Genomic DNA, 25,382 nt, shown 5'->3' with positions numbered 1-25,382 from the left:
GATCCCGGCTAAAATTTTTCGGAGTAAGATTCTAAGACTGATTTGTGGCCATTTCACATTAACTCCCGTATTGTGTCTTTGAACAAAACCATTCCACTTGTAGGTACCCACTTGTGCTAAGCGTTTGTAACTATCACGCTGACCGGTCGATAGCTAAGTGTTGAGAAGATGCGCTCGTCCTTTTCCTGTCTGTGCTGTGTCACATGAGCAAAGCCTGAGCGAGTGAGCAGCAGCGTCCGCTGCTCTGCTGGAGCCAGCACAGACGCACGGCGTGCGGCCCAGTGCCACCCACGGATGGAGCTCAGCCGGCGTCTGCAGCCCCGACCTGGGTGGTGCAGCCAGGCCTCACCGGAAGCTGGCAAATGTCACCATTATCTTCAGGGACCTCAGTGCCCAGACCTGGGCATCTGCCAGCTCTTTCTCTCTAGTGTCCAGACGTGAACCGCCATCTTCTCTTCCTGGCTCACAGTTTCATGTCTCTGCGTATACAAAAACACCATGAGATTTGCCATTAGGGTGATGAGCAATCTGTACCCTATAAACCAGAATAGCAGCCCCGTCTTCAAGTCCAGCGTCTCCTGTCTGCTGCGCAGTGCTGCGTGGTGAGCGCGTGGCGCTGTGCTCTACTGGGCACGTGAACAGCACACTTGGTGCCTGGGAGACGTGCATGCATCTCAGGTGTGGCGTCTAATCACAGAGCTTCATTTTCCAGAGCAAACAAAACCTCAGCCGCCCCGTGTAGCTTTCGGCCCCAAGCCTGCAGAGGGCTCGCTGGTGGCTGGGGCCCCGTCTCCCTGCGATTGCCTCCTATGCCAGCTGCCAGCATCTTCACAGCCACAGCCCGGCTTGCTTGGCTGCCTGCTGCTCCCCTGCAGATAGGGGGAGCTGGGATAGGGAGCAATCACAGGCTGGATGTGGAGCAAGGGGCCGGTGCCCCCCCCCGGGCCTCCCCGCACCTCCCTCCCCTGTGGAGGGCATGCGGGCGCCTGCTCCTCAGGACCCCACAGGGCGGGGGCTGCACAGCATCCAGCAGTCCCTGGGCCAGGCACCAGATCGGAGCGGAGAGGCTCACCGGGTGGTCTAGGTCTCTGTGCCCCCCAGGGCCCCTGTGAAGTACAGAGGGGCACCGCCAGCAGGGTGGCTGCAGGGGGCCCAGGTGCCCAGTCGGGGTGCTATGCTGACACCGCATGCACAGGTCGGCCCTGACAAAAGCATGGAGACCGCTGTCATTCCCAGGGGAATTTATCTTCATCCTCAGAATACTTACGGCTTTGTTGTCCTGAGGGTTTTTCTTTTATTTACTTTGTGACCATTCTGGGGCTTGAACTCAGGGCGTGTGTGGTGTCCCTGAGCTTTTTGCTCAGGAGGAGGCTAGCACGCTGCCATGTGAGCCACAGCGCCACCTCTGGTGGTTTGGCTTTTCCTGCTCAGGGTAGTTTTGAACTGCCATCCTCAGATCTCAGCCTTCTGAGTAGCAGGGGTGACAGGCGTGACCCTCCAGAGCCAGGAGAAAGGTTTTTGTTTTGTTTTGACTTGATTTTTCAGTTTTCCCCAAAATAAAAATAAAGAACAATTTTTCAATTTTGTAAAATTTCTTGCTGCAGAGTAATAGTAAACGGTATATAGGAATTCAAATATTAGCTTTCCTTGCAAATATAGTTACAGACATACTGAGACACTTCGAATTAATTGGATTCCTTATCATTTTAAGAGATTTTTATATCAACCTTCAGTACATCACAGAGGGAAAAAGAGAATGGGAGGCATGGGAATTCTGAGTATGGATTCATTCTTTACATTTCTGTTTGGTGATTAATCTTGGATTTATTTCTGACATTTATGGGCTCCTTTTACACTTACCCTTCACCGTAACTTCTAATTACTTGTGTGTTGAGTGTAGACTTCTGACAAAACATCCAACCTACAATTTAGCTTGATAGTTCTCACATGCTAGACAAATGCCCAAAAGTTAGGCGGTGAGTAGTATATGTTATTTCAAACCTCTCCAATTTAGAAATCACTCGGTGCAACTTTAAAATTAAACATTTCAATGGTGGCCTTGGGCTTTCTGTGGGGGGGGAGGTTTTATTAGGAGATTGCTGGATTCTCCCTGGCTGGTTGTGCGGAGCCTCTGCTCAGATCCTCTTCCATTTCATGCCCCTTTCCTCCCACCAGCGTGCGTGCCAGGGTGGCAGGCAGGTGAATAATTGCCTGTCTTCGCAGGAGCTAGCTCTGGGGCTAACGTGGAGGGCTGGCTTCCTGATACACGCACGCCTCATTTGGATTCTGCCAACAGCCTGGGCGACATTATTCATGCCCTGACAGAGCGCGCTCACTAAAAGCTTTGGAACAGGGCCAGATGCTGGCTGGGAGACAGTGGAGCATGCGAGTTATGACGGCGAGCCCCGTCCGCTGTCTGGAGAGGGAGGAGAGGGACGAGAGGGAGAAGAAGAAAGGAGGCTGGAAGCAGGGTGCCCCTGCCTCCCCGGGCTGCCGTCATGGAGATAGGAATCTATCTGCATCAAAGTAAAATGCCCTCAACATAATTGCGTTTTTCCTAAGCACGCTTGAAAGTTGAACGCCATTTTCAGGTTTAATTGCAAAACTGATTTTAATTAGGAGGGCCCTGCACGTGGAAAGCAAAGACCCACTTGGGTGCGTGAGGCACACGCAGTGCCTGCCGGCGCCTAATTAACGAGTGACAGCCGTGCGAGGGGCGCGGAGGGCGCTTCCGGGGAACTCTGCCGCCGCCGCCTCACAGAGCTCTGTTTACTCCCCCGTCCACGAGAATAAATAGCGCCCTCCGTTCTTTATGAGGTGTCGGTCCACCTGCTGCCAGCTCTACGCTTTACGACGCGCTGTCCTCTCCACGCCGTCTCCCCCTGTAAATCACACGTCAGGGCACACATATTTTAGCATTAATTTGGGAGCACAGCCCGGCTGCATATGGAGGGAGACTGTTGAGAACTAGGGATTTATTTGGGTGCAGGAGACGTCCTGTCACCGTGGCCCTGGGTTGTGTGTGTGGGAGAACAGCACACAGGCCGCGCACGGGTTTGGGATTGTGGTAGCAGTTAACCTTTACTGTCACAATAAATCCTTGATTTAAAAAAAAGAGTCCTGGCCATGCTCCTGAGCAAACGCTGCCCGCCGCTGTCTGGCCGCACACCCTCCCCGGGTCCCCAAGACAAAGCGTGCACTGCACCGCAAGGCGTTGATTTTTGATGTTTGATAACATTAAATGTATTTCCTGTAACTCCACGTTTAAAGAGAATGCCTGTGTTTGAAGGGCTGGGGGTGTGGCTGAGCAGAAGGGCTGAGTAAGTGAGGGCTTGAAGTCAAACCCCCTGGACTACCAATCATCACCACCACCATCACCATCATCATGATCATCATCACCACCATCATCACCACCACCATCATCACACAATCATCATGATCATCATCACCACCATCATCACCACCACCATCATCACAATCATCATGATCATCATCATGATCATCATCATCACCACCACCATCACCATCATCATGATCATCATCACCACCATCATCATCATTACCATCATCACAATCATTATGATCATCATCATCATCATCATGATCACTACCACCACCACCACCACCACCACCACCATCACCACCATCATCATCATCATCATCATCATCATCCATGTGTTTAGATGAGCCACTGAAGAATGTATACTGATACAGAGTCTGTGAAGGCCACTGCTATCCGGGTCCAGTGTGGGTGTAACAATCAGAATCTTGTTCCCAGCAGTACCTGGTCTACTTCATGCTGTGGGAACTTTATCAGGAAAGGAGCTTTCTAGTTTACAGTTCTTAGGCTGTGTCCAGTTGCAGTGGATGGAAACCCCACCCAAAACGATTAAACAATACAGAACCCACTCTTGCACTCAATAGGAGGCAGCTGATGCCAACCCAGGCACTTCGGAAGTTTCCAGAGCTTTGGGGAGGGGCTTTGGAGGCACCAGGGTATCCTCGGGTCCCTTTGGTCCCAGCAGGTGCTGTGATTGTTCTGGAGCCTTCCCTGGCGGGCCGTGGAACCTGCTAGTAGCTAGCGAACCCAACTCGGAAGCCTGGGGGTGACCACCTTTCCCAAACCCACACGGGGGCTTAAACACCTGCTGCAGCAAGACTGGGTGGACTGGGTGAGGCCTGGCCATCCGCCCTTGAGCTGCAGGTCCTCGGGACATCGCCCGAGGCTGAGAACCACAGGCCAGCGCATCACCAGCCAGACGAGGTGTGTAGGGAGTCGGGAGCTGGTGAGGTTGCTGACCAGGCCCTGGGGGTGGGGGTGGGGGGTCTGAGAGCCACCACGGGGACCAGACGGCACCCCGGGCCCAGCCTTGCCCACTTCCATTCCCCGCTGTCCCTGCTCCTTGTGGAGGCTGAGCGCACCTCACCGCAGTCACAAGGCAGAGGGACTCAGAGCAGGGACTCACACCAGATCCCAGCACCACTCGGAAGGGGTCCACACTGCTACCTGGGCCTGCCACAAACACCTGCCGGGGTCCCCCGTGTTACTGCCTCCCGTGGGAGGACCAGCCCGCTGACCGGCCCAGTCAGTGACTTGTACCTGGGTGTGGATCATCTTCCCATCGCAATCTGCCCCTCGGATTTAGGTAACAAACCACAAAGAACACATTCCAGAAGGCGACTTCTCGGGGAGGGCGGGGCCGGCAGCTTCAGAGGGAGGCAGAGGCTGCCGCAGGGTGCTTCCAGCAGGGCGCTGCGTGCTGGGTGCCGGAGCCTGCTCCTCTGCCACCCGCAGGCCCCGAGGGGCAGGACGTCCCGGGCTGGCCTCCGGGAGCCTCCGCGGCCGCTAGTGGCTCCTGAGGACACCGCACCGGCTTGCTGTCGAGAGGCTCTGAGTGCCTCTTGTATAATTCTGGGGATTCTTTGTCACTTAGTAGCCACTCTGCAGGGCTGCGAATGGTATTAGTGCTGTATTTGACATCGCCAGAGAGATTCCTCCTACACAAAAGGCTTCATTTCCCAAGACTCCAGGGAGCGCGAAGGGGAAGCGGGAGCCTCCCGGAAGACATTCCTTCATAAATAATGCATCCCGCTGCCAGCCGCTCCCCCGCTCCCCGCTCCCCTGCCCATCAGGGGCGGTGGCACTCTGAGCACCCTCGGGACTGTGGAACCATCTCGTCTCCCGTCCTGGCTCACCTCCGCAGGCAAGAACCGGAGTGGACGGGCAGCAGGCCACGCAGCAGTCATGGCGGAGGTGTGCTGTGCCCGGCTGCCGCCCGCGGCTGCCCTCCTGCCTGTGCCCGCACGCGACCCCCGCAGCCCGGGCACCAGCAGTTAGTCCTAGAGACACTCCTGGCACGGGCCTAGATGCTGAGCCCATGCGTGAGTGCGGGGGCCTCTTCCCACTCCTCTCCCAGCTTCCTCTTGCCCAGGGCAGACGTGATGAAGGAAACGGCTCGGGGCCGCGGGGCCGCAGCAGCCTGCGAGCTACGACCCCGGCACGGGGGGCCTGGCCGGACGTGGGCTCCCACGGAGTCCTGGCTCGCGGGATTCTGCTCCCAGAATCCCCTGAACCAGCGCAGGGAGGGCACTGCCCCCCAAGAGGTACTTCACGGCGACCAGGCCTGTCCCATCCTGCGCCCCGTCTGCTCACGGGGCGCACCACCTCCTCTCTGTCACTGCAGGAGTGCGCCCGCCCCGGCTGCTCGCCGCTCTCCTTGGCCGCCATCTTCCCTCTCCAAGGGTCTCCCCACCCGGTGCAGAGAGCGCCTTTTCCATCCAGGGCCTCAGACCGCTGCCTAGCTCACCTCGGAGTGGCAGCCAGGTATGGAATCCAGGCACGGCCGTCCTGGGGCCAGTGTGGCTTTGGCAGTGCAGCTTCTTCAGTTAACCCAAGCTGATTTCTAGTAAATTCCAGAAGAGGAGGCCCAGCCCCTGGAAGTGGGTCAGCCCCGTCTGCCACATCTGCCCCCTCCCAGGCCCCGGCCCCGGGCAGTGAGCGCAGGGCTACGGCCCCCCACATCACTCCGAGAGCCTCCCTCGGGTGGTCGCCGGGGGACGGAGCAAGGCTGGGAAGGCCGTGGGATTCTCCATTCCGGAAACACCTGCGCACGTGGGCGGCGGGCAGGGATGGCAGGAAGTGGCTTTCCCAGCTCTTGCGGGGAGGAGGCCGGCCGCTGGCTCAGACTGTTGAAAGGTGGGACAAGCTCACGGGCTCAGTCTGAACCTCGCCTGGAGTTAGGACATCCACAGCTGTGGACAGGAAAGGCTCTGGGCAGGCTGAGCTGCGGGAGCCCCGGGGCCCGGCGTGGCCCCGCGAGACCCGCTGCGGGAGCCCCGGGGCCCGCCGTGGCCTGCGAGACCCGCTGCGGGAACCCCGGGGCCCGGCGTGGCCTGGCATGGCCTGGCGAGACCCGCTGCGGGAGCCCCGGGGCCCGACGTGGCCCGGCATGGCCCGGCGAGACCCGCTGCGGGAGCCCCGGGGCCCGGCGTGGCCTGCGAGACCCGCTGTGGGAGCCCCGGGGCCCGGCGTGGCCCGGCATGGCCCGACGAGACCCGCTGCGGGAGCCCCGGGGCCCGGCGTGGCCCCGCGAGACCCGCTGCGGGAGCCCCGGGGCCCGGCGTGGCCCCGCGAGACCCGCTGCGGGAGCCCCGGGGCCCGGCGTGGCCCGGCGAGACCCGCTGCGGGAGCCCCAGGGCCCCGCGTGGCCCGGCATGGCCCGGCATGGCCCGGCGAGACCCGCTGCGGGAGCCCCGGGGCCCGGCGTGGCCCGGCATTGCCCGGCATGGCCCGGCATGGCCCGGCGAGACCCGCTGCGGGAGCCCCGGGGCCCGGCATGGCCCGGCATGGCCCGGCGTGACCCCGCGAGACCCGCCTGGGCTCCTGGCGCGGCCGCACCCCGTGTGACCTCCTCGTTTTAGCACACTCACTGCTCCCCTGCACCGGAAGCGTGACACAGACGCAGTTCACATTTGATTCTAGTGCACTGTGCTTCTTCTCTGTGTCGGTCTCAGGATGGAGACACAGGTTACGTTTCTTTGATCGTATGGTCTTTAACCATGTCCTTCAATACTTGTTTTTCTGGCTGATCTTCTGAGGCTGAGCTATCACTGACATGGTTCCCTTAGCGTTGAAAACCGTTCAGGTTTAAAAGTATTTCGCTATAGTATGAACAAGAAGTATCTTTGCTGTGTTATGAGCTAGACGCGCCTCTGCCGGTGTTTGTAGGGCCTGGTCTGTCTCCGGTGGAGCACTGCAGGACGGCCTCTCCCGGTGTTTGTAGGGCCTGGTCTGTCTCCGGTGGAGCGCTGCAGGACGGCCTCTGCCGGTGTTTGTAGGGCCTGGTCTGTCTCCGGTGGAGCGCTGCAGGACGGCCTCTGCCGGTGTTTGTAGGGCCTGGTCTGTCTCCGGTGGAGCGCTGCAGGACGGCCTCTGCCGGTGTTTGTAGGGCCTGGTCTGTCTCCGGTGGAGCGCTGCAGGACGGCCTCTGCCGGTGTTTGTAGGGCCTGGTTTGTCTCCGGTGGAGCGCTGCAGGATGGTCTCTGGGTGGGTGGTGGGGACACGGCAGGACATTCAGAGTTCCTCCCATGGATTGGTCCTGGGTGCTCCCAGGAGGAAGAGAGGGGAGCAGCTCGGCCAGCACGGGCAGGATGGCTTACAGTTGCTTCCAACACGCTTCCTCCTTATCAAAAAGGTCCTACTTAGAAGAACTAGCTTTAAAGGGTTAAGTCATTTCACTTAACAATACCTTTGCCAAAACCTTCTGGAAGGTGGACTGGCCGGTGTGTGAGCAGCTCTTCCCCTTTGTGAGCTTGAGCTGACTTCCCCACGCCTGCCCTCCCTCCCTCCCTCCCTCCCTCCCTCCCTTCCTCCCTCCCCAGGCCTGCCTTCCCTCCCTCCCTCCCTCCCTCCCCAGGCCTGCCCCCCCTCCCTCCCTCCCTCCCCAGGCCTGCCCTCCCTCCCTCCCTCCCTCCCTCCCCAGGCCTGCTCTCCCTCCCTCCCCAGACCTGTTCTCCCTCCCTCCCTCCCCAGGTCTGCCCTCCCTCCCTCCCTCCCCAGGCCTGCTCTCCCTCCCTCCCTCCCTCTCTCCCTCCCTCCCTCCCTCCCCAGGCCTGCCCTCCCCCCCTGCCACCCTCCCTCCCTCCCCAGGCCTGCCCTCCCTCCCTCCCTCCCTCCCTCCCAGCGGAACACCCAGCAGAACCTGGCCTTGCAGGGCTCTGACTGCTCTCCAGCCCGGCCTTGCCAGATGCCCGCTCCACGTGGTCTGACGGGCTGGGCCCAACCCTGTGTGCCTGGCCCTCTGGCTTGCGTGGCTTCTTTGAGGTCAGCTTCAGCAGGAAGCAGAGCCTCGGCTTTCCTGTCACTGGGTACACTGTAGGGAGAGGGGACAAAGCCACGGAGCTTTGCGTGTGGCCTCTGGCTGGGGCGGGGTGCTGCAGCAGTGAGCGCTCCCTCCCCACCGATGCCCTGCAGCGCACGGGCCACAGGCTCCCTGCCTGCTCCACGCGGCGGCTGAGAGCCCCAGTGCCTCCCGGCGCTTTGTCTCTGAGCTGAGGCGGGTAGGTTCTGTCCCCCAGGACACTGCATGTGTAGAAACGCTTGGGCCGGGAATGTCCTGGCTGATTTGGTTTCCTGGAAAAGGCAACCCCTCCCCGGCTGCTTCCGTGGCTGCCAGCGCTGCGCAGCTAGCGCTGCCGGTCCTTCCTGCCTCTGCCCCTGAGCCCAGGGAGAGCGGACACCCCAGACACGCCAGGGGAGAACACTGCCCTGGCCTGGCCTGCTGTGGAGATCCAGTGTGTGTCCACAGCACAGAGTCCAGCGTGTGTCCACAGCACAGAGTCCAGCGTGTGTCCACAGCACAGAGACCCACGTGTGTGTCCACAGCACAGAGACCCACGCGTGTGTCCACAGCACAGAGTCCAGCGTGTGTCCACAGCACAGAGTCCAGCGTGTGTCCACACCACAGAGACCAGCGTGTGTGTCCACAGCACAGAGACCCACGTGTGTGTCCACAGCACAGAGACCCACGCGTGTGTCCACAGCACAGAGTCCAGCGTGTGTCCACAGCACAGAGACCCACGTGTGTGTCCACAGCACAGAGTCCAGTGTGTGTCCACAGCACAGAGACCCACGTGTGTGTCCACAGCACAGAGTCCAGCGTGTGTCCACAGCACAGAGTCCAGCGTGTGTGTCCACAGCACAGAGACCTACGTGTGTGTCCACAGCACAGAGTCCAGCGTGTGTGTCCACAGCACAGAGACCCACGTGTGTGTCCACAGCACAGAGTCCAGTGTGTGTCCACAGCACAGAGACCCACGTGTGTGTCCACAGCACAGAGTCCAGCGTGTGTCCACAGCACAGAGTCCAGCGTGTGTGTCCACAGCACAGAGACCTACGTGTGTGTCCACAGCACAGAGTCCAGCGTGTGTGTCCACAGCACAGAGACCCACGTGTGTGTCCACAGCACAGAGTCCAGCGTGTGTCCACAGCACAGAGTCCAGCGTGTGTCCACAGCACAGAGTCCAGCGTGTGTGTCCACAGCACAGAGACCCACGTGTGTGTCCACAGCACAGAGTCCAGTGTGTGTCCACACCACAGAGTCCAGCGTGTGTGTCCACAGCACAGAGTCCAGCGTGTGTCTACAGCACAGAGTCCAGCGTGTGTCCACAGCACAGAGTCCAGCATGTGTCCACAGTACAGAGACCCACGTGTGTGTCCACAGCACAGAGTCCAGCGTGTGTCCACAGCACAGAGTCCAGTGTGTGTCCACAGCACAGAGTCCAGTGTGTGTCCACACCACAGAGTCCAGCGTGTGTGTCCACAGCACAGAGGCCAGCGTGTGTCTACAGCACAGAGTCCAGCGTGTGTCCACAGCACAGAGTCCAGCGTGTGTCCACAGCACAGAGTCCAGCATGTGTCCACAGTACAGAGTCCAGCGTGTGTCCACAGCACAGAGTCCAGCGTGTGTCCACAGCACAGAGTCCAGCATGTGTCCACAGCACAGAGTCCAGCGTGTGTCCACAGCACAGAGTCCAGCATGTGTCCACAGTACAGAGACCCACGTGTGTGTCCACAGCACAGAGACCCACGTGTGTGTCCACAGCACAGAGTCCAGCGTGTCCACAGCACAGAGACCAGCGTGTGTCCACAGCACAGAGACCCACGTGTGTTCCATCCTGCGTGTTCCGTCCTGCGTGTTCCGTCCTGCGTGTTCCGTCCTGCGTGTTCCGTCCTGTGTGCTCCGTCCTGTGTGCTCCTCCCTGCGTGTTCCCTCCTGTGTGCTCCGTCCTGCGTGTTCCGTCCTGCGTGTTCCGTCCTGCGTGTTCCGTCCTGCGTGTTCCGTCCTGCGTGTTCCGTCCTGTGTGTTCCGTCCTGCGTGTTCCATCCTGCGTGTTCCGTCCTGTGTGCTCCTCCCTGTGTGCTCCATCCTGTGTGCTCCGTCCTGCGTGCACACAGACCAATCTACAAACACAGCTACACACGTGCAGATCTACCTACACACAGACCTACCTCCACACTCACAGACATGTCCACACATAGAGCGGTAGCTCTCTGGAGTCAGCAGTGTCTCTCCTCCTCTGAGCAGGAATTCAGGACAGGGCCCCACACCAGCTACATGGGCACCATCATGTCCCAAGTCTGCCCACATTTAAAGCAATTGAGGAAGTCTCAGTTTCTCTTTGCAGATTACTTTGTATGAAGGAGAGTTGTCTGTTCAAAACTAGTGTTGTCTGTCACAAGAACAACTGAGTTTAGAAAAGAGATGGTGCTGGGTAAAAAGGGTGTGGTTTTGCAGCATCAGGACCCACGGTGTGCGCTGTGGCAGGCTGACACACAGCAGGCCTCTGCCCGTGCTGTCCGCCAACAAGTCTTTCTAATGGTTACTTAAAAGAAAATAAATTGAACAACAATACGTGTGCCCAGCCAAGATGCTATCTAAGACCAAACGCAACAGCTTGTAAACAACTGTGGCACAGAAATCAACATCAAGGGGATATCATAGCATAAACACAAGTCCTGATGGTCATGACCAGATAGCGGGGTTCCTTGGTCAACTAACTATTCAGCAGCTTTGAAAGTCTCTGTGGAGTAAGTACAATCTATCGACATTCTATTCACAACTCACTAAAAAATGCATATTTAAGAAGCTTCAAACTTCTTAATAGAGATAGTGTTTCCAGAGAACATATGGGTGTCCATATAATGATTAGATATCTACATGATCATTAGCAAGGCTATAATTCTTTGATCTAGGGATATTCAATTATATCTCCATAAATAAGTCAAAAGTAAAAGTTACAGATCTCAGTGCCCCGGGTTAGAATCCTGTGTGCTTTATGGAAAGGCTGGGGCAGTCGCAGAGCTTGTGCTTGGCTTAGAGGGGCCACACTTTAGGCCTCGCCTCAGCCCTCGCGCGCTGGTCGATGTGAGGTCGCGTCTCCCTTTGTGCCGGGCTGTGCTGGACTGCGATCCTCCTGTGTGTGCTTACTGTGTCAGGGCTGGCAAGCCAGCTCCCCCGGGCCCTCCCACTTTCCCTGTAGCGGGAGTAACAGGTGCCCACCACCATACCCAGCCACTGCTTGGGATAAAGTCTCACTGGCTTTTATAACCAGGTTGGTGTTGAACTATGATCCCTGAGACCCAGGAGCACAGACCTGAGCCACTGCACCTGACTCCAAATGGAGAAACGTTGTCCTACCTCAGCATTACAAGCTCTCCTAGAGTGTCTAAAGATGGCGACTTCACACATAATTGAAGAAGAATGGGGAAGGTTAGCTTTGGGCTTTTCTACATTTTCTTAAATGAGCCGTGAGCAATCATAATTAGTGATGATACAGGTTTTGGTAGAGCCTAATTTAAGTTCTCAAGCATTGTCAATATGTCTGAGTCCAGGGTGAAAATGAGACCCCGTGTCTTCTACAGCCTCGCAGAATGCACTGAGCTGAAGAGAAGCCGCTGGACGGGGACACGGGAAAGGAAAGGTTCCTATGAAAATAGTGGGGCTGTAGCTGGCACTGTGGGGCCAGCAGGCCAGGCCCGCTAAAGGGAAGCCAGGCCTCCGGGGGCAGCGCAGGAGCCCCTGGGACCCGGAAGGGCTTTCCAGAAGCAGAGGTGGGTGCGTCTGGAGGAGAGAAAAGCTTTGTGCCAGAAACCACTCTGCCCCGGTGCTACACGCCGGTGGACACTCCGCAGGCTCCCTATGGGCTCAGGACGCTTGCGAGGGCTTTCCAGGTGCCCTGCCCTGCGGGAAGAGCGGGACCCTGCTGCTCCGGGATCAGGCTCTGCCTGGGCATCTTCCCGCTAAACAGGGCCCTGAAAGAGCCACTCCTGTGGACACAGCCATCCCAGCCACCAATGCTTCCACACCGCCACCTCCGCACCCCGCAAGCCACCAGCCCTGCACGCAGCAAGAGTGGCCAGCCACAGCCCAGCCCTGGAAGACGCCCCACCATGAAAACCACGAGACAAGAAGGACACAGACACCCAGAGGAGAATCTCCAAAAGCAAGAAGGACACAGACACTGAGAATCTCCAAAAGCAAGAAAGACACAGACACCCAGAGGAGAATCTCCAAAAGCAAGAAGGACACAGACACCAAGAAGAGAATCTCCAAAAGCAAGAAGGACACAGACACTGAGAATCTCCAAAAGCAAGAAGGACACAGACACCCAGAGGAGAATCTCCAAAAGCAAGAAGGACACAGACACTGAGAATCTCCAAAAGCAAGAAGGACACAGACACTGAGAATCTCCAAAAGCACATAATCCTCGCCTTAAAGAGAAGGAAAAGTCATTTTATGGAAAATAACTAAGGGTGCTAGAAAGTTTAGAAAAATAAAAAAACAAGAAACTAAAGCTAAAGAAGGGTGAAGAGAAAGTTGAAGGAAGTGTCCAGTTCAAAGGACAGGGTGGCTCACATGCCAGCGGCTCACCCCTCTGCTGCTAGCTGCTTGGGCTAAGACCCAAGGATCATGGTTCAAAGCCAGCCAGGGCAGGAACATCTGTGGAACTTTGTATCTCCAATCAACCACCAAAAAAAGTGAGAAGTAAAGCTGTGGCTCAAGTGTTAGAGTGCTAGCCTTGAGCACAAAAGCTCAGAAATGGTGCCCAGGCCCCAAGACCAACACATGTACACACGTGCACGCACATGCGCACATACACTTGTGTACACACACATGTGCGCACACACACACTCATACACAGGCATTATGGGGAAGAATAGGAGAGGACAATAAAAGAACTGGGCAGAGAGACACCTTCCAAACCGTCACTCCAGAAAAGAGAAGAGGAAAAGAGCAAGGGCCACGGGCCAGAGCCGTCCTCAACCTCCCCTGACCCCGCCACACAACACAGCCCACGCGTCTATTAGCAGGTGCCCAAGCGCAGGACCGCCACCGCGTCCCAGGAACACGCCCCCAGCTGCCAGGAAGTCCTGCAAGGGAAGCTGCGTACGAGGGATCGAAGCCCTCTGTTCTGACAGCTTCACAAGAATCCGGATGCAGGGAGAGGGGCCACTGAAGCATCCGGAAACTTCTTTGCAATTCAGAATCAGACACCAATAATATGGGGCAGGTGGAGCACCAGGGCGTCACAGATCCTCAAAGATCCGGAAACATGGGAGACAGGCGCCCCCCAGAGGAGACCCTGCGGGAGAACACCCCGGGCCAGAGAGCACACGGGTCCGCCAAGAGGACAGGGGTACCCGGTTCAAGACAGATGGACGCGCATGGACTAGCCCAGCTGGCCCAGGCAAGCAGCTGCAAGCACAGAAGGCAGAGTCGGAGTCCGGAGTGCATGGACACGCCCGAGGGAGAGCTGGGCATCCACACATCAATAGGAGTTTCAGAACATGCAAAATCCATGAATATGGGGGCAACATTTGGGAAAGAAGAGGCAGTCTCGGTACAGTATCTGGCCTGCTAAAAGAGCCTAATAAATCACAGCCCAGCTTGATCTCAGCCAAAGTACAAAGTACGGCTGCTCTGGCGCCGGAGCGCTGGGCGCCGGGCCTGGGTGAAGCAAGGCCGGCATCTTGCCAAGGTGGTGAGCAGCAAGGCCTCGGTGGACAGGCTGAGCCGGGGGGCCAGTCACCCCGGGAGGGAGCGGGAGGCTCGTGCAACGGACCTTCAGCTGCGTGCTAATGAAATCTCCCTTGAAAAGCAGCCACTGGGGTCTGACTCTGACTCCACGTGGAAGAAGTAAATCTGACAGACCTGATCAAATGGTAATACAAGAAAATGCCTGTGATTTCATGTGGGATTTTAGAACCAAAGGGGACTGGAGTGTGTTGGGAGGAGGGGCTGCTTGGAGAGGCTGGGCACAGCCCCTCACAGCCCACTGTGCCAGGCTCCGGCCCCTGGGGAAGCCCTCCCCGGGGAGGCTGTACGCGGACATGGCCGGCGCAATTCTGTGAGTGTTGAGCATCTCCCATCCAGAGTTGGCTTTGGGGGCAAACCTAGGTGTACTGTGGTGTGTGCAGTTGACAAGGAGAGGTGGGAAGGAAGAGGGAGAGGGCAAGGGTAGGCCTGAGGAGAGGGAGTGGTTGCTGGTCCACGGGGAGCAGCAGGTCAGCCCAGCCTTGAAGGGCGGGAGACATGGGGGGGACAATTTCTCTGGAGGGAGCTGGATCTCTGGCTTGACAATGGCTGGGCGTGCCGAGAGGTGTTACCACCGTGGAGTGACATGCCGTGACCACCGGCTGCCTTGACTTGTTTGCTGGCCTTGCAGAGACAGGAGAGGTTGAAGCTAGTGATGATTTCAGACCTTATCTGACGCTGAATGACTGCTCAGGATGCTGTTAATAACAGGCGATGTCACGTAGAGATGTCTTAAAAAGATAAAAAGCATCGACCTTCCAGAAAGTGAGGCTAAATTCTCTAAGCAAGAGTCAAGTAAACATCCTGAACAATTTTTCATCAGATAGTTTCAATACCTGAAGCGTCTGTATCACGTTTAAGCAACCTAAGTACACAGATATAGACATCGATAATGTGTGTTGGCCTATAATACGAGGAGGTGTGGGGGTCTCTGGGGACTGGGTGCGCCTGTACCCCCTACCCCCCCACCCCCCCACCCCCCATCCCCACCATACAGCAGAGTGTATGATAATATGAGCAGCAACTGTTCATATTAAAACAAAGATGCAGGAAAGCAGAGAGGGCAGGACCTCGAAGATAACCGGCCTTGTGGCACCTGACACGGAACATGTGTGAGTCCACGGCCGAAACTGCTGTGCACAGCCCCCTCCACAACAACCTAAACATCGCTTAGACCAAGCTAAGACCCGGCGTGCCGGGTGGGAAGTGCTCCGGCCCGTCCCCAGGGAGCCGCCGGCCACGTGCAGCTATAGAGCTGGAAATGAGACCATGCTGCAGAAGAATTCAACTTCTAGCTTTGTTCCATTTTAATTAAGTGGCTGCCTGTGGGGAGAGGCCACCGTGTTGGACAGGGCCCAGAGGCCTTTCGGGCCCCTCTCTCTGGTGAAGGACAAAGGCAGTGTGCAGCTGCGGCCCTGTGGGTCATGGAGAGTGCTTATTCTGCCCCAGAAGCAAGCTACAGACTGTCCTCGCCCGGAGGACGCCGCCGGGCTCCGGCCTCCACGGCTGCTCCGGGGACGCCGGCCGGTGCAGGCTCACCACACAGCCCAGGAGCTGTTGTAAGGATGGCACTGACAGAACCGCACGTGGCGCGCGAGCCTGAGCGTCTGATGAGGAGGGTGAGGACGGAGGCCACGGCGTTAGCGTGGGTCCTCCGCTTCCCCCCCAGCCCTCGCCTCTCCACGCACCCCACTTGGTTGCCCCATCTGCGGACATTTCGTAATGAGGCCTGGTGTGTTCAGGGAGACGCGAGCCCCGCAGAGCTGGACGTGGCCCGTGGCGTGAGGCGGGTGGAGCGCAGCCCCGCAGGGTTTGCAAACTCCAGGCACAGAGGCGTGGGGCCAGGCCGCCTCCCCGCTCTAGGCGCCGGCAGCCACAGACCCCTCGGCCTGTGGGCTTTGCACATCCCCGGCGGATCCCAGACGCGCTTTCCAAGGCTTCCCTCTGCCATATGCCAGACGTCTGCTTTCGGAGCCTTGCTGGAGCCAGGACGCATAGCAGACAGGAGGAATCGTAGCGTGCCTGGCATTTGGTTTTCTCTTTAAAAGTAGAGCGTGATGGTTGGCGGTCCGCAACAATGGGCAGACGGGAACAAAGGGAGAATTGTATATAGCTGAAGCGCACTTTACTTACACTTGACAGTAATGGATACCGAGCAAGTCCCGAACAGAAATCCTATAACACGACCGGAATCACTGTACGTACAAGGCTGGAGTTCCGATGGCTGCAAATTGAACCCGTGTGGTTACGAGAGGTGCGCCAGATCTGTCGAGCAGCCCAGGTAAAAGCAGACATCGTTTGGAAGAGCCTTGAGGTGTTACCAAGAGGTTCCAACAATGAGGCGGACGTGAAGGACACCCTGGCGATTTGACCCTCAGGACCGTGAAGAGTGCTACCTTGCACCTGACAGACGCCAGCAGATCCCAGCCTGGGCTTCAACTTGAGAACCCTGGCGGCCAGCTCCCGGCTCCAGGCAGGACAGTCACGCTGTGACGCTGCCTTCCGCGTCCGGGTGGCCGGTGACTTGCTGCCCACGCGGAGAGCACAGTGCTTGTGTGGCAGGAACAGAGCCGGCGCTGGTCCGGGCCCTCCCTGGCTGGCCTCCACACTCAGGCTCCGTCTTGATTGGCTATGTTTCTGCTCCCCTGGCTCTCTTCCAGCCCCTCTCCTCCTGTTCCTCAAAGGGAAAAGATGGAACGGGAACCTGGAGAGGAACCTCCGTTTCCTTCCCGGCATGTGGACTTGGCCTTCCTGCATTGCTTGGGCCGCAGACAAGCTGTTCCGAAGACTCTGCATGACAGACATGCAGCTCCGTGTGCCCTGGGCCCCAGTGCCTCCGCATACCCCCGCAGCTCCGTGCATCATGCAGCCCCAGCGCCTCTGCAGTTCCATGCATCATATGGCCCCAGCACCTCTGCACACCCCCGCAGCTCCGTGCGCCCTGGGCCCCAGCGCCTCCGCACACCACTGCAGCTCCGTGTGCCCTGCGGCCCCAGGGCCTCCGCACACCCCCACAGCTCCATGGGGCCCCAGCGCCTCCGCACACCCATGCATCCTGGGCCCCAGCGCCTCCGCACACCCCCACAGCTCCCTGCGGCCCCAGCACCTCTGCACACCCCCGCAGCTCCGTGCGTCCTGGGCCCCAGCGCCTCCACACACCCCCGCAGCTCTGTGCGCCCCGTGGGCCCAGTGCCTCTGCACACCCCCGCAGCTCCGTGCGTCCTGGGCCCCAGCGCCTCCGCACACCCCTGCAGCTCTGTGGGGCCCCAGGGCCTCCGCACACCCCCGCAGCTCCGTGCGTCCTGGGCCCCAGGGCCTCCGCACACCCCCGCAGCTCCGTGCGTCCTGGGCCCCAGCGCCTCCGCACACCCCCGCAGCTCCGTGCGTCCTGGGCCCCAGCACCTCCACACACCCCCGCAGCTCTGTGCGCCCCGTGGGCCCAGTGCCTCTGCACACCCCCGCAGCTCCGTGCGTCCTGGGCCCCAGCGCCTCCGCACACCCCTGCAGCTCTGTGGGGCCCCAGGGCCTCCGCACACCCCCGCAGCTCCGTGCGTCCTGGGCCCCAGGGCCTCCACACACCCCTGCAGCTCTGTGGGGCCCCAGGGCCTCTGCACACCCCTGCAGCTCTGTGGGGGCCCAGGGCCTCCGCACACCCCCGCAGCTCTGTGGGGCCCCAGGGCCTCCGCACACCCCCGCAGCTCCGTGCGTCCTGGGCCCCAGGGCCTCCACACACCCCTGCAGCTCTGTGGGGCCCCAGGGCCTCTGCACACCCCTGCAGCTCTGTGGGGGCCCAGGGCCTCCGCACACCCCCGCAGCTCTGTGGGGCCCCAGTGCCTCCGCACACCCCCGCAGCTCCGTGCACCCGTGTGTCCTCCCGCAGCCTCCCGGGCTGACTGAGGCCCTGCCAGAGCCCCTTCCCACGCTGGCAATGTTGCTATGCAGCTCAAGCTTGGGGCTCCCTGAGACATGAGATGCCCTGAGGTGTCTTCCCGCTGCCCACGGAGGCCCTGTCAGGGTGCCAGCTGGAGGCATCGAGCCAGCACCCGGGAGATGGGCCTGGTGTGTCTGCAGGTGCCTCCTTCAAGACACACGCAAGCGGGAGAGGAAGGGTGCCGAGGACGCGGGGTGAGGACGCGGGGTGAGGACACAGTAGTGAGGTGGTGAGGACGCGGTGGTGGCGCGGCCCACAAGCCTGGGGCGGCGGGGAGGGGGCGGGAGGGGGCGGCGGGGAGGGGCGGCGGGGAGGGGCGGCGGGGAGGGGCGGCGGGGAGGGACGGGGAGGGGCGGCGGGGAGGGGGCGGGGAGGGGGTGGCGGGGAGGGGGGCGGCAGGGAGGGGGCAGGGAGGGGGTGGCGGGGAGGGGCCGGCAGGGAGGGGGGCGGCGGGGAGGGGGCGGCGGGGAGGGGCGGCGTGCTGCTTTCAGCCGCGGTGTCTTGGGTATTGGCTGAAGCCTGGCAGCACATTCAGCACGTCCCTCCGGGAGGGGACGCCGCGCAGGAGCCGCTGGTGTGGCGGGCTGGTTGGAAGGCCTCAAGTGTGGCCAGAGCATGTGGGGGCCGCTGCCTCGGAGAGGCGGACTGCAGCCCCACCAGCCTGTGAGGAAGCCCACGGGGGAAGCGCAGAGGGTTCGCGCCTGGCGCCCGGGGCAGCAGCAGCCTGCAGTTCTCCCGTCACCCGTCGCTGTGGTTCTGCTTTTGTAAGTCCAAGGGACGTGGCTTTTACACAGTAGACAGCTCTGCCTTTCCTGACCGCCGCTGCTTCATGTGGTAACTGGCCTCTCCCCGTGAGCCTCGCTCTGACCCCCAGCATCACGCTGTCAGCCCCCTCCAGGACTGAAGGCCAGCGGCAGCGCACCCACTAGACCGGGACGCAGCACAAGCGTCGGGCTGGGTTTCCTGCATCCCCGTATTCCTGCATCAGTATTCCCCGACCACCCGTCCACAGTCACTCAATGATAAGCCCTGCCGTGAGCGAGCACACTTCCGCCCGTCCCCAGTGCCTGCCTCCTGCGTCCTCCCATGCAGCCGCTCGCCCCCGGGGAAGCAGAGGCTCCCTTGGGCCTCGGTGTCCCCTCCGAGGTGTGTCTGACTGCAGAGTTGCCCTCCAGACCCTCCCCCAGCCCGGTCCTCAAACGGACGGCCTGGCTGCCCTGTGCCGCCCGGTGTCTCTCCGGATCCTCCCGACACGACTCGGGAGAGCTCGAGTGCGCCATGCTTCCTGTGGGGCCACGGCCGTCCACGGCCCGCGTGATGCCGCCTGCTCACGCTGCTCCTTTCCTCCATCACCGTCCGCTCCAGAGGTGTCACTTCCTGCTTGTGTTGTCTGAATCTATTGCATCTTTTTCTTTCCTTTCCTTTTTTTCTTTGGTCATACTGGGGTTTGAACTGAAGGCCTGAGAGATGTCCAGCTGGCTTGCTTGGCTGGTGTTCTACCACTTGAGCCACACCTCCAGCCTGGCTCTTTGATGGTTGTTTTGAAAGGTCTCATGCTCCTGAGTAGCTAGGATTACAGGCGTGCAGCTGACATGCTTAGTTCCGCACACACTTTGCACATGCAGTCTTGCTTGGCATGCACTGCCGTGTGTCTCTCCCTGCCGGATGTTTCCGGTGTACCCCGAGGCGTTCACGCCAGCTTCCCTCTTCCTGGAGGACCTCCGTCGCCATGCCGCCTGCCCTTGCTCTACCGGGCAGTGACAGACGCCCGTCAGGCATGTCGTCCGAGGGCTTTCCCCCGTCCTCCGTGTGGCACATCCTGTTGTAACACCCCAACACGCGGTGCTGGAGGAACCAGGGTGCACCACAGTTTGGCTCAAAATGGAGGTCACTGCTGTCCCCAAGTCCCCGATAGGCTCTGGGACTCATCTCTGCCCCTCCTGCATGGCACAGGACCCCACCAAGACTGTCCAGCCCCAGACCAGTCTCACCATCCCTAGGTCCAAAACCAGCCCCGGCCTGCAGGAGTCCCACAGGACCAACGCGGCCGCGGGCACCGGCTCGTGCCGGACCAGCAGCGTCTCCCACCACAGCCCCTCCGTCGGGACGTCTGGCCTGCAAGGGTAAGATTTCCAGAAAGAACGTCAGGAAAAAAGCCAAACTGGAAACACTGTTCAGAAAATTGCCCTTTCTCCGGGAAAGACTGTGGCCTCGCACAGTGAAGGGTTTACCCAATCCGGGCCAATTTGGGCCTGAGTTAGCGCTGACTGCCAATAACAGTGAGGTCACTCTGCAGTGCTGGAATCGAGACTCGCAGCGGCCACGGCAGGCGTCTGCCCAGCCTGAACTTGGGTGATTGCTCTCCTCAACAACACCAACCTTAGCTGGGCTAAGCAGCCGTGGTGCGCGCCTGTCATCCCAGCCACTCAGGAGGCTGAGATCTGAGGATCACGGTTCAAAGCCAGCCCAGGCAGGAAAGTCCGTGAGACTCTTATCTCCAATAAACTATTCAGAAAATCCAGAAGTGGTGCTGTGGCTCAAGTGGTAGAGCACTCGCCTTGAGCAAAAGAAGCTCAGGGACAGCGCCCCGGCCCAGAGTTCAAGCCCCAGGCCTGGGGGGGAGAAAAAAAAACTAATACCCATCTCTGACTTACCTCCTTAAAGGTGATCATGCCTAAAGCTATATGTTTATCTAGAAAATACACAGATCCAAATCTATTGTGGGGTATGCATTTCATATTTCACATCACGTGTGATGAGCGTCGTGCACGGTTATGTCAGGTAAACGGCGGGAGCTGAACTTGCCTTGTCGCTTGTATGAGGTGCATGCTGTGCAGTTGGCTCTCACGCGCCCTCAGGGATTTTATCAGGATCTCCATGCCGTTTGTACCTGGAGCACGGAGGACGGCGAGGACTTGGCATAAACGTGAATGGTGGTGAGGCAAGCTCCTGGCCAGCAGGCACTGGTGTGTAAGGACAGGCACACAGGCCGGTCCCCAAGTGGTCACGTGACCCCGCTGGCGCTCAGCCTCAACAGTGCCCATCCAGTCCCCCTGTTGCTCTGACTGCCAAAAACAGTAACACAGATTTCTTTCTCTCTTTTGTTATCTATGTTTCTTCAGCGTGTATGGCTGTCCCTTAGCCAAGAAAAGGAAAAGCCAAGATAAGCAGCCCCAGGAGCCGGCTCCCAAGCGCAAGCCGCTCACGGTGAAGGCAGACAGCTCCTCAGTGGACGAATGCTATGAGAGCGACGTCTCTGAAGACATGGACGAGAAGGAGGAGGAGGAGGAGGAGGAGGAGGAGGAGGAGGAGGAGTTCTCGGAGGACAACGATGATGAGCAAGGGGATGAAGATGACGAGGAGGAGGAGGTGGACAGAGAGGAGGACGAGGAGGAGGAGGAGGAGGAGGAGGAGATCGATGAGGAAGATGATGATGACGATGATGAAGACGGAGATGATGTGGAGGAGGAAGAGGAGGAGGAGGAGGAAGAGGAGGAGGAGGAAGAGGAAGAGGAAGAAGAAGAAAATGGTAATCTTTAAAATACTAGTCAAGTGTCCAGTCTGAGTTCCATGTGAGTTTTCTGGGGCTATTTTTCCATGGTACGCTGGGTCTACTTGCTCAATACTGAAAACATCAGCTGTTTATGCAGGCTTAGCCTTTGTCTTAAAGAATTTCTTTAAATGATCTGCTCAACTTTAGATTTTGTCTCAAATTGTTATTCAGATGGGTTGTCATAGCAATTTTCTGAGATATTTATGGTACACATATTTGATTAGAGAAGCAAACTTTAGCCAGAGGACTAGTGTAGCATTTGTGGACTTCTGGGTTTGTCTGAGCGTCCTCTCCAAGGGGTAGCCTCCCTGGCCCAGGCCCTGTAGTGTTGTGGGTGTGGCTGGCACGCAGCTGTGGGGTGAGTGGGCGCGTGCTGGGGAAGGGGGTTCTGTCCATCAGTCGCCGAAGCTCTGCTGCGGTGACTGTCATGTGATCTAGATGAAAGACTGTCATGTGATCAAGACGAACTGCAACATGGTGGACGGGAAGGCCCAGGGCCTTGGGCTTTGAGATCCGTGTTTCTGGCCTGGCACTTGTGAGACACACAATCAGAGAAGTCTCTTTGGAGAGCAGGGCATTTCCCAAACAGCTGCCTCATTTTGTATGTCGTCTTCTGTTCATACAGGACTCAAAACGATGATGTTCTAAAGGTTACTTTTTCTAGAAAGAAGTGAGTCTTTATCAGTGTAGAGCTCACTCAGAGAAATGCCACAAAATGATGGAAGTGTGGAAGGAGGTTTTCCTTCTTACCCTTCTTCCTTGCACTCAAGAGTCAGTCCTGGGATGCCATCACCTCCACCAACGAAGGGACGGCTTCCCACCACACATGCGTTGACACTTCTGTGTGCAGTCTGAGTGTGTGCTTTTAGAAGCCAGGCCACACTCCTGGATGGTCAGAGTTGGTTAAGATCTTCACAGACATCAGTGGCTCATACTTGCAATCGAAGCTACTCAGAAGGCTGAGATCTGAGGATAGTAGGCCAAAGCCAGCCAAGGCAGGAAAATCCATGTGACTCTCATCTCCATTTAACCACCAAGGTATGGAGCTGGAGTTCATATGGTAGAGCACTAACATTGAGCAAAAGCCAAGGGACAGCACCTAGGACCTAAGTTCAAGGCAAACCACTGGTACACACACACACACACAGATTCTTATGAGAACAATTTGCTGCTTATATTTGCATGCATATATGTTTCTGTATCTCTGCATACACATATATTGAATAAGTTAGTGTTTATTCTCCCGACAGTTCTGCTTTATGTTAGAGAGCATGACAAGCAAAAGCCTAATGAGGTACAATTGAGCATGGCCAACAATCAGTGCTGGCTCTGCCCAGCCAGGCCTGGACAGACGTGCCATCTCATTGACGCGAGGCTGAGAAGTAGCGCACCTGTCTGAGTCAGGAGACACGTGGAGGGCCAGAAAGGGGGCCAGTTCACACAAACTGTTTCTGGACATGGTATCGCCGTGCGGTGGCTGCGGTGGCTGGGTGACATTAATTGTCGAGACCGACGGGCCATTTACATCTTGCCTGGGATCACTGCTCAGACGGCGTAAAATCACATTGTTTTACATCCTCAGCTCGTGTGGGAGGTGATAGACATTAACGCTTGGAATTATGAAGTATTTTTGTGTGTGCTGGATTGAACTAGGAGTCTTCAAGTTTGGGCTTTGCTTTTCATAGAAACTACTTCTGGTTTTAGTTTCTTTAGGGTCAGACCTTAAGTAGTTTACCTTTAACTATGCAAGGTGCTGCCCTTTCTTTAAGCCACTGAGGGCATTTTAGAATGTGTCAGTACAATGCCAGTTTGTTCTAAACTGAGGATCTGATGGCTGAGAGGACGATGGCTTAGTGAGGCAGGTAGCATTGCTGCTGGACTAACTCCATATGTGCTCACAGCTTATGGATGCGTGAGAGGAGCATCAGATGAGCAGCTGCGGTGTCTGAGGGCGCCTGAGCCCTGACCCTGCCGGGCACTGCACTGGGCACCGGGTGTGTGCTGACTGTGTGCACACAAAGACGCACACAGATCGGCTGCAGTTCTCCATGCTGACCACAGGGCTCCGAGCTAACCGGAATGCCCTGAGCTGACCACAGGGCTCCGAGCTGACCACAGGGCCCCAAGACTGACCACAGGGCTCCAAGCTGACCACAGGGCTCCGAGACTGACCACAGGGCTCCGAGCTGACCACAGGGCTCCGAGACTGACCACAGGGCTCCAAGCTGACCACAGGGCTCCAAGACTGACCACAGGGCTCCAAGCTGACCACAGGGCTCCGAGACTGACCACAGGGCTCTGAGCTGACCACAGGGCTCCAAGCTGACCAGAGTGCTCCAAACTGACCACAGGGCTCCGAGTTAACCAGAGTGCCCTGAGCTGACCACAGGGCTCCAAGCTAACCACAGGGCCCCGAGACTGACCACAGGGCTCCAAGCTGACCACAGGGCTCCAAGTTGACCACAGGGCTCCAAGCTAACCGGAGTGCCCTGAGCTGACCACAGGGCTCCAAGCTGACCACAGGGCTCCAAGCTGACCACAGGGCTCCGAGACTGACCACAGGGCTCCGAGCTGACCACAGGACTCCAAGCTGACCACAGGGCTCCGAGCTGACCACAGGGCTCCAAGCTGACCACAGGGCTCCGAGACTGACCACAGGGCTCCAAGCTGACCACAGGATGCTGGTTCAGAGTCCTTGGTTAGCATCTGCCACCTCTCAGTCACATCAGGAGACCTTATGGGGACCACCTAGGAGACTCAAGTAGAATTCAAATGTGAGCTGCTGTGAGGCTGGACTGTCTGCAAAGACATCCACATGGCTAGATTTCTTGGGTAGAAAGCGCAGGCCTGACCCCTTTTGGATGGCCTCCCTGAGAGTCTGGGGACATCCAGAGTTAGCAGTGGTGGCTCTTGTGACCTAGGCCTGTGACTTTCTCCTGGGAATACATTTCTGTGAGTGCCTGATCCTGGGGGCTGTGAAGCCAGTCACAGGAGCCCACGGGCCCACGTGGCTGTCTCCCGCTTACAGCCCAAGTGGGTCACACTCAGGTACTTCCTTGCCGGCCAGAGTCGGGAATCTCCAGGAAGAGTCTAGATCAAAGACCGGCCGTGCTCTGTGGATCACGCAGCCAGGGTTCACGTGCATAGTCCCAGGTGTGTTCATTCACTGCAGTAAGACTTCGAAGGCCCGCCTGTTTTCATCATGGAGTGCATTCCACCTGGCTCCCTGTTGAAGGGACATCAAGTCAGTCAGCACACGCCAGCTCGTGGGCACAGAGCGGGGCCCATGTACTCCGCACCGGTCTCCCTGTCTGGTGCGGTCTTGAGGTGGGTCCCAGGCCTCTGTCGACCCTGGAGCCAGCTGCAGGCCCCAGCTGCTGCCATCCGGCCTCATTCCCAGCACACAGGGGCACTATGGAAAGTAGGAAAAGCAGGAGCACAGGGCCTGGGCTGTGAGCAGGGAGGCCAACACCCCCCAGACCCTAAGTGAGGGCCGCCAGGCCCCACAGGGGGCAGCCGGGCGTCCGCCATCATGATCCAATCCCTGCCATGATGCCGCCTCGATTATAAAGTGAAATGAGGAGTTTATTGAGAGGTTTTGTTTTGGATAAAACAAATTTGCACAAATTATCAAATTATTACCACAGGAGCTCATAGATTATGGAAGGAACATTATTTAAGACTTGTGAATTATTTCTTTTAACTCCAAAGATCCTTAAGCATCGCAGTTGCACATAAACCAAAATAACTCTGTGCATTTGCTGTGCGCACAGTTATGTGAAGTGCTGTGTTTGATCTTTCT

General features: G+C 58.2%; 1 protein-coding gene across 5 annotated transcripts in view; it reads left to right on the top strand.

Moving 5' to 3' along the window:
* Myt1l (myelin transcription factor 1 like) overlaps positions 1-25,382 on the top strand; it is a 167,006-nt gene that overhangs the window by 8,140 nt on the left and 133,484 nt on the right. For all 5 annotated transcript variants that reach the window (XM_042666938.1, XM_042666936.1, XM_042666935.1 and 2 more), the window contains exon 4: positions 21,150-21,556. In XM_042666938.1, coding sequence (XP_042522872.1) covers positions 21,150-21,556 — 407 coding nt within the window. The remainder of the gene's footprint in view (positions 1-21,149; positions 21,557-25,382) is intronic.

This window comes from Dipodomys spectabilis, unplaced genomic scaffold (assembly GCF_019054845.1).
Source record: "Dipodomys spectabilis isolate Male_0828 unplaced genomic scaffold, ASM1905484v1 ptg000371l, whole genome shotgun sequence".
Taxonomy (NCBI): Eukaryota; Metazoa; Chordata; class Mammalia; order Rodentia; family Heteromyidae; genus Dipodomys; species Dipodomys spectabilis.
This window is presented reverse-complemented; position numbering and strand designations above follow the sequence as displayed.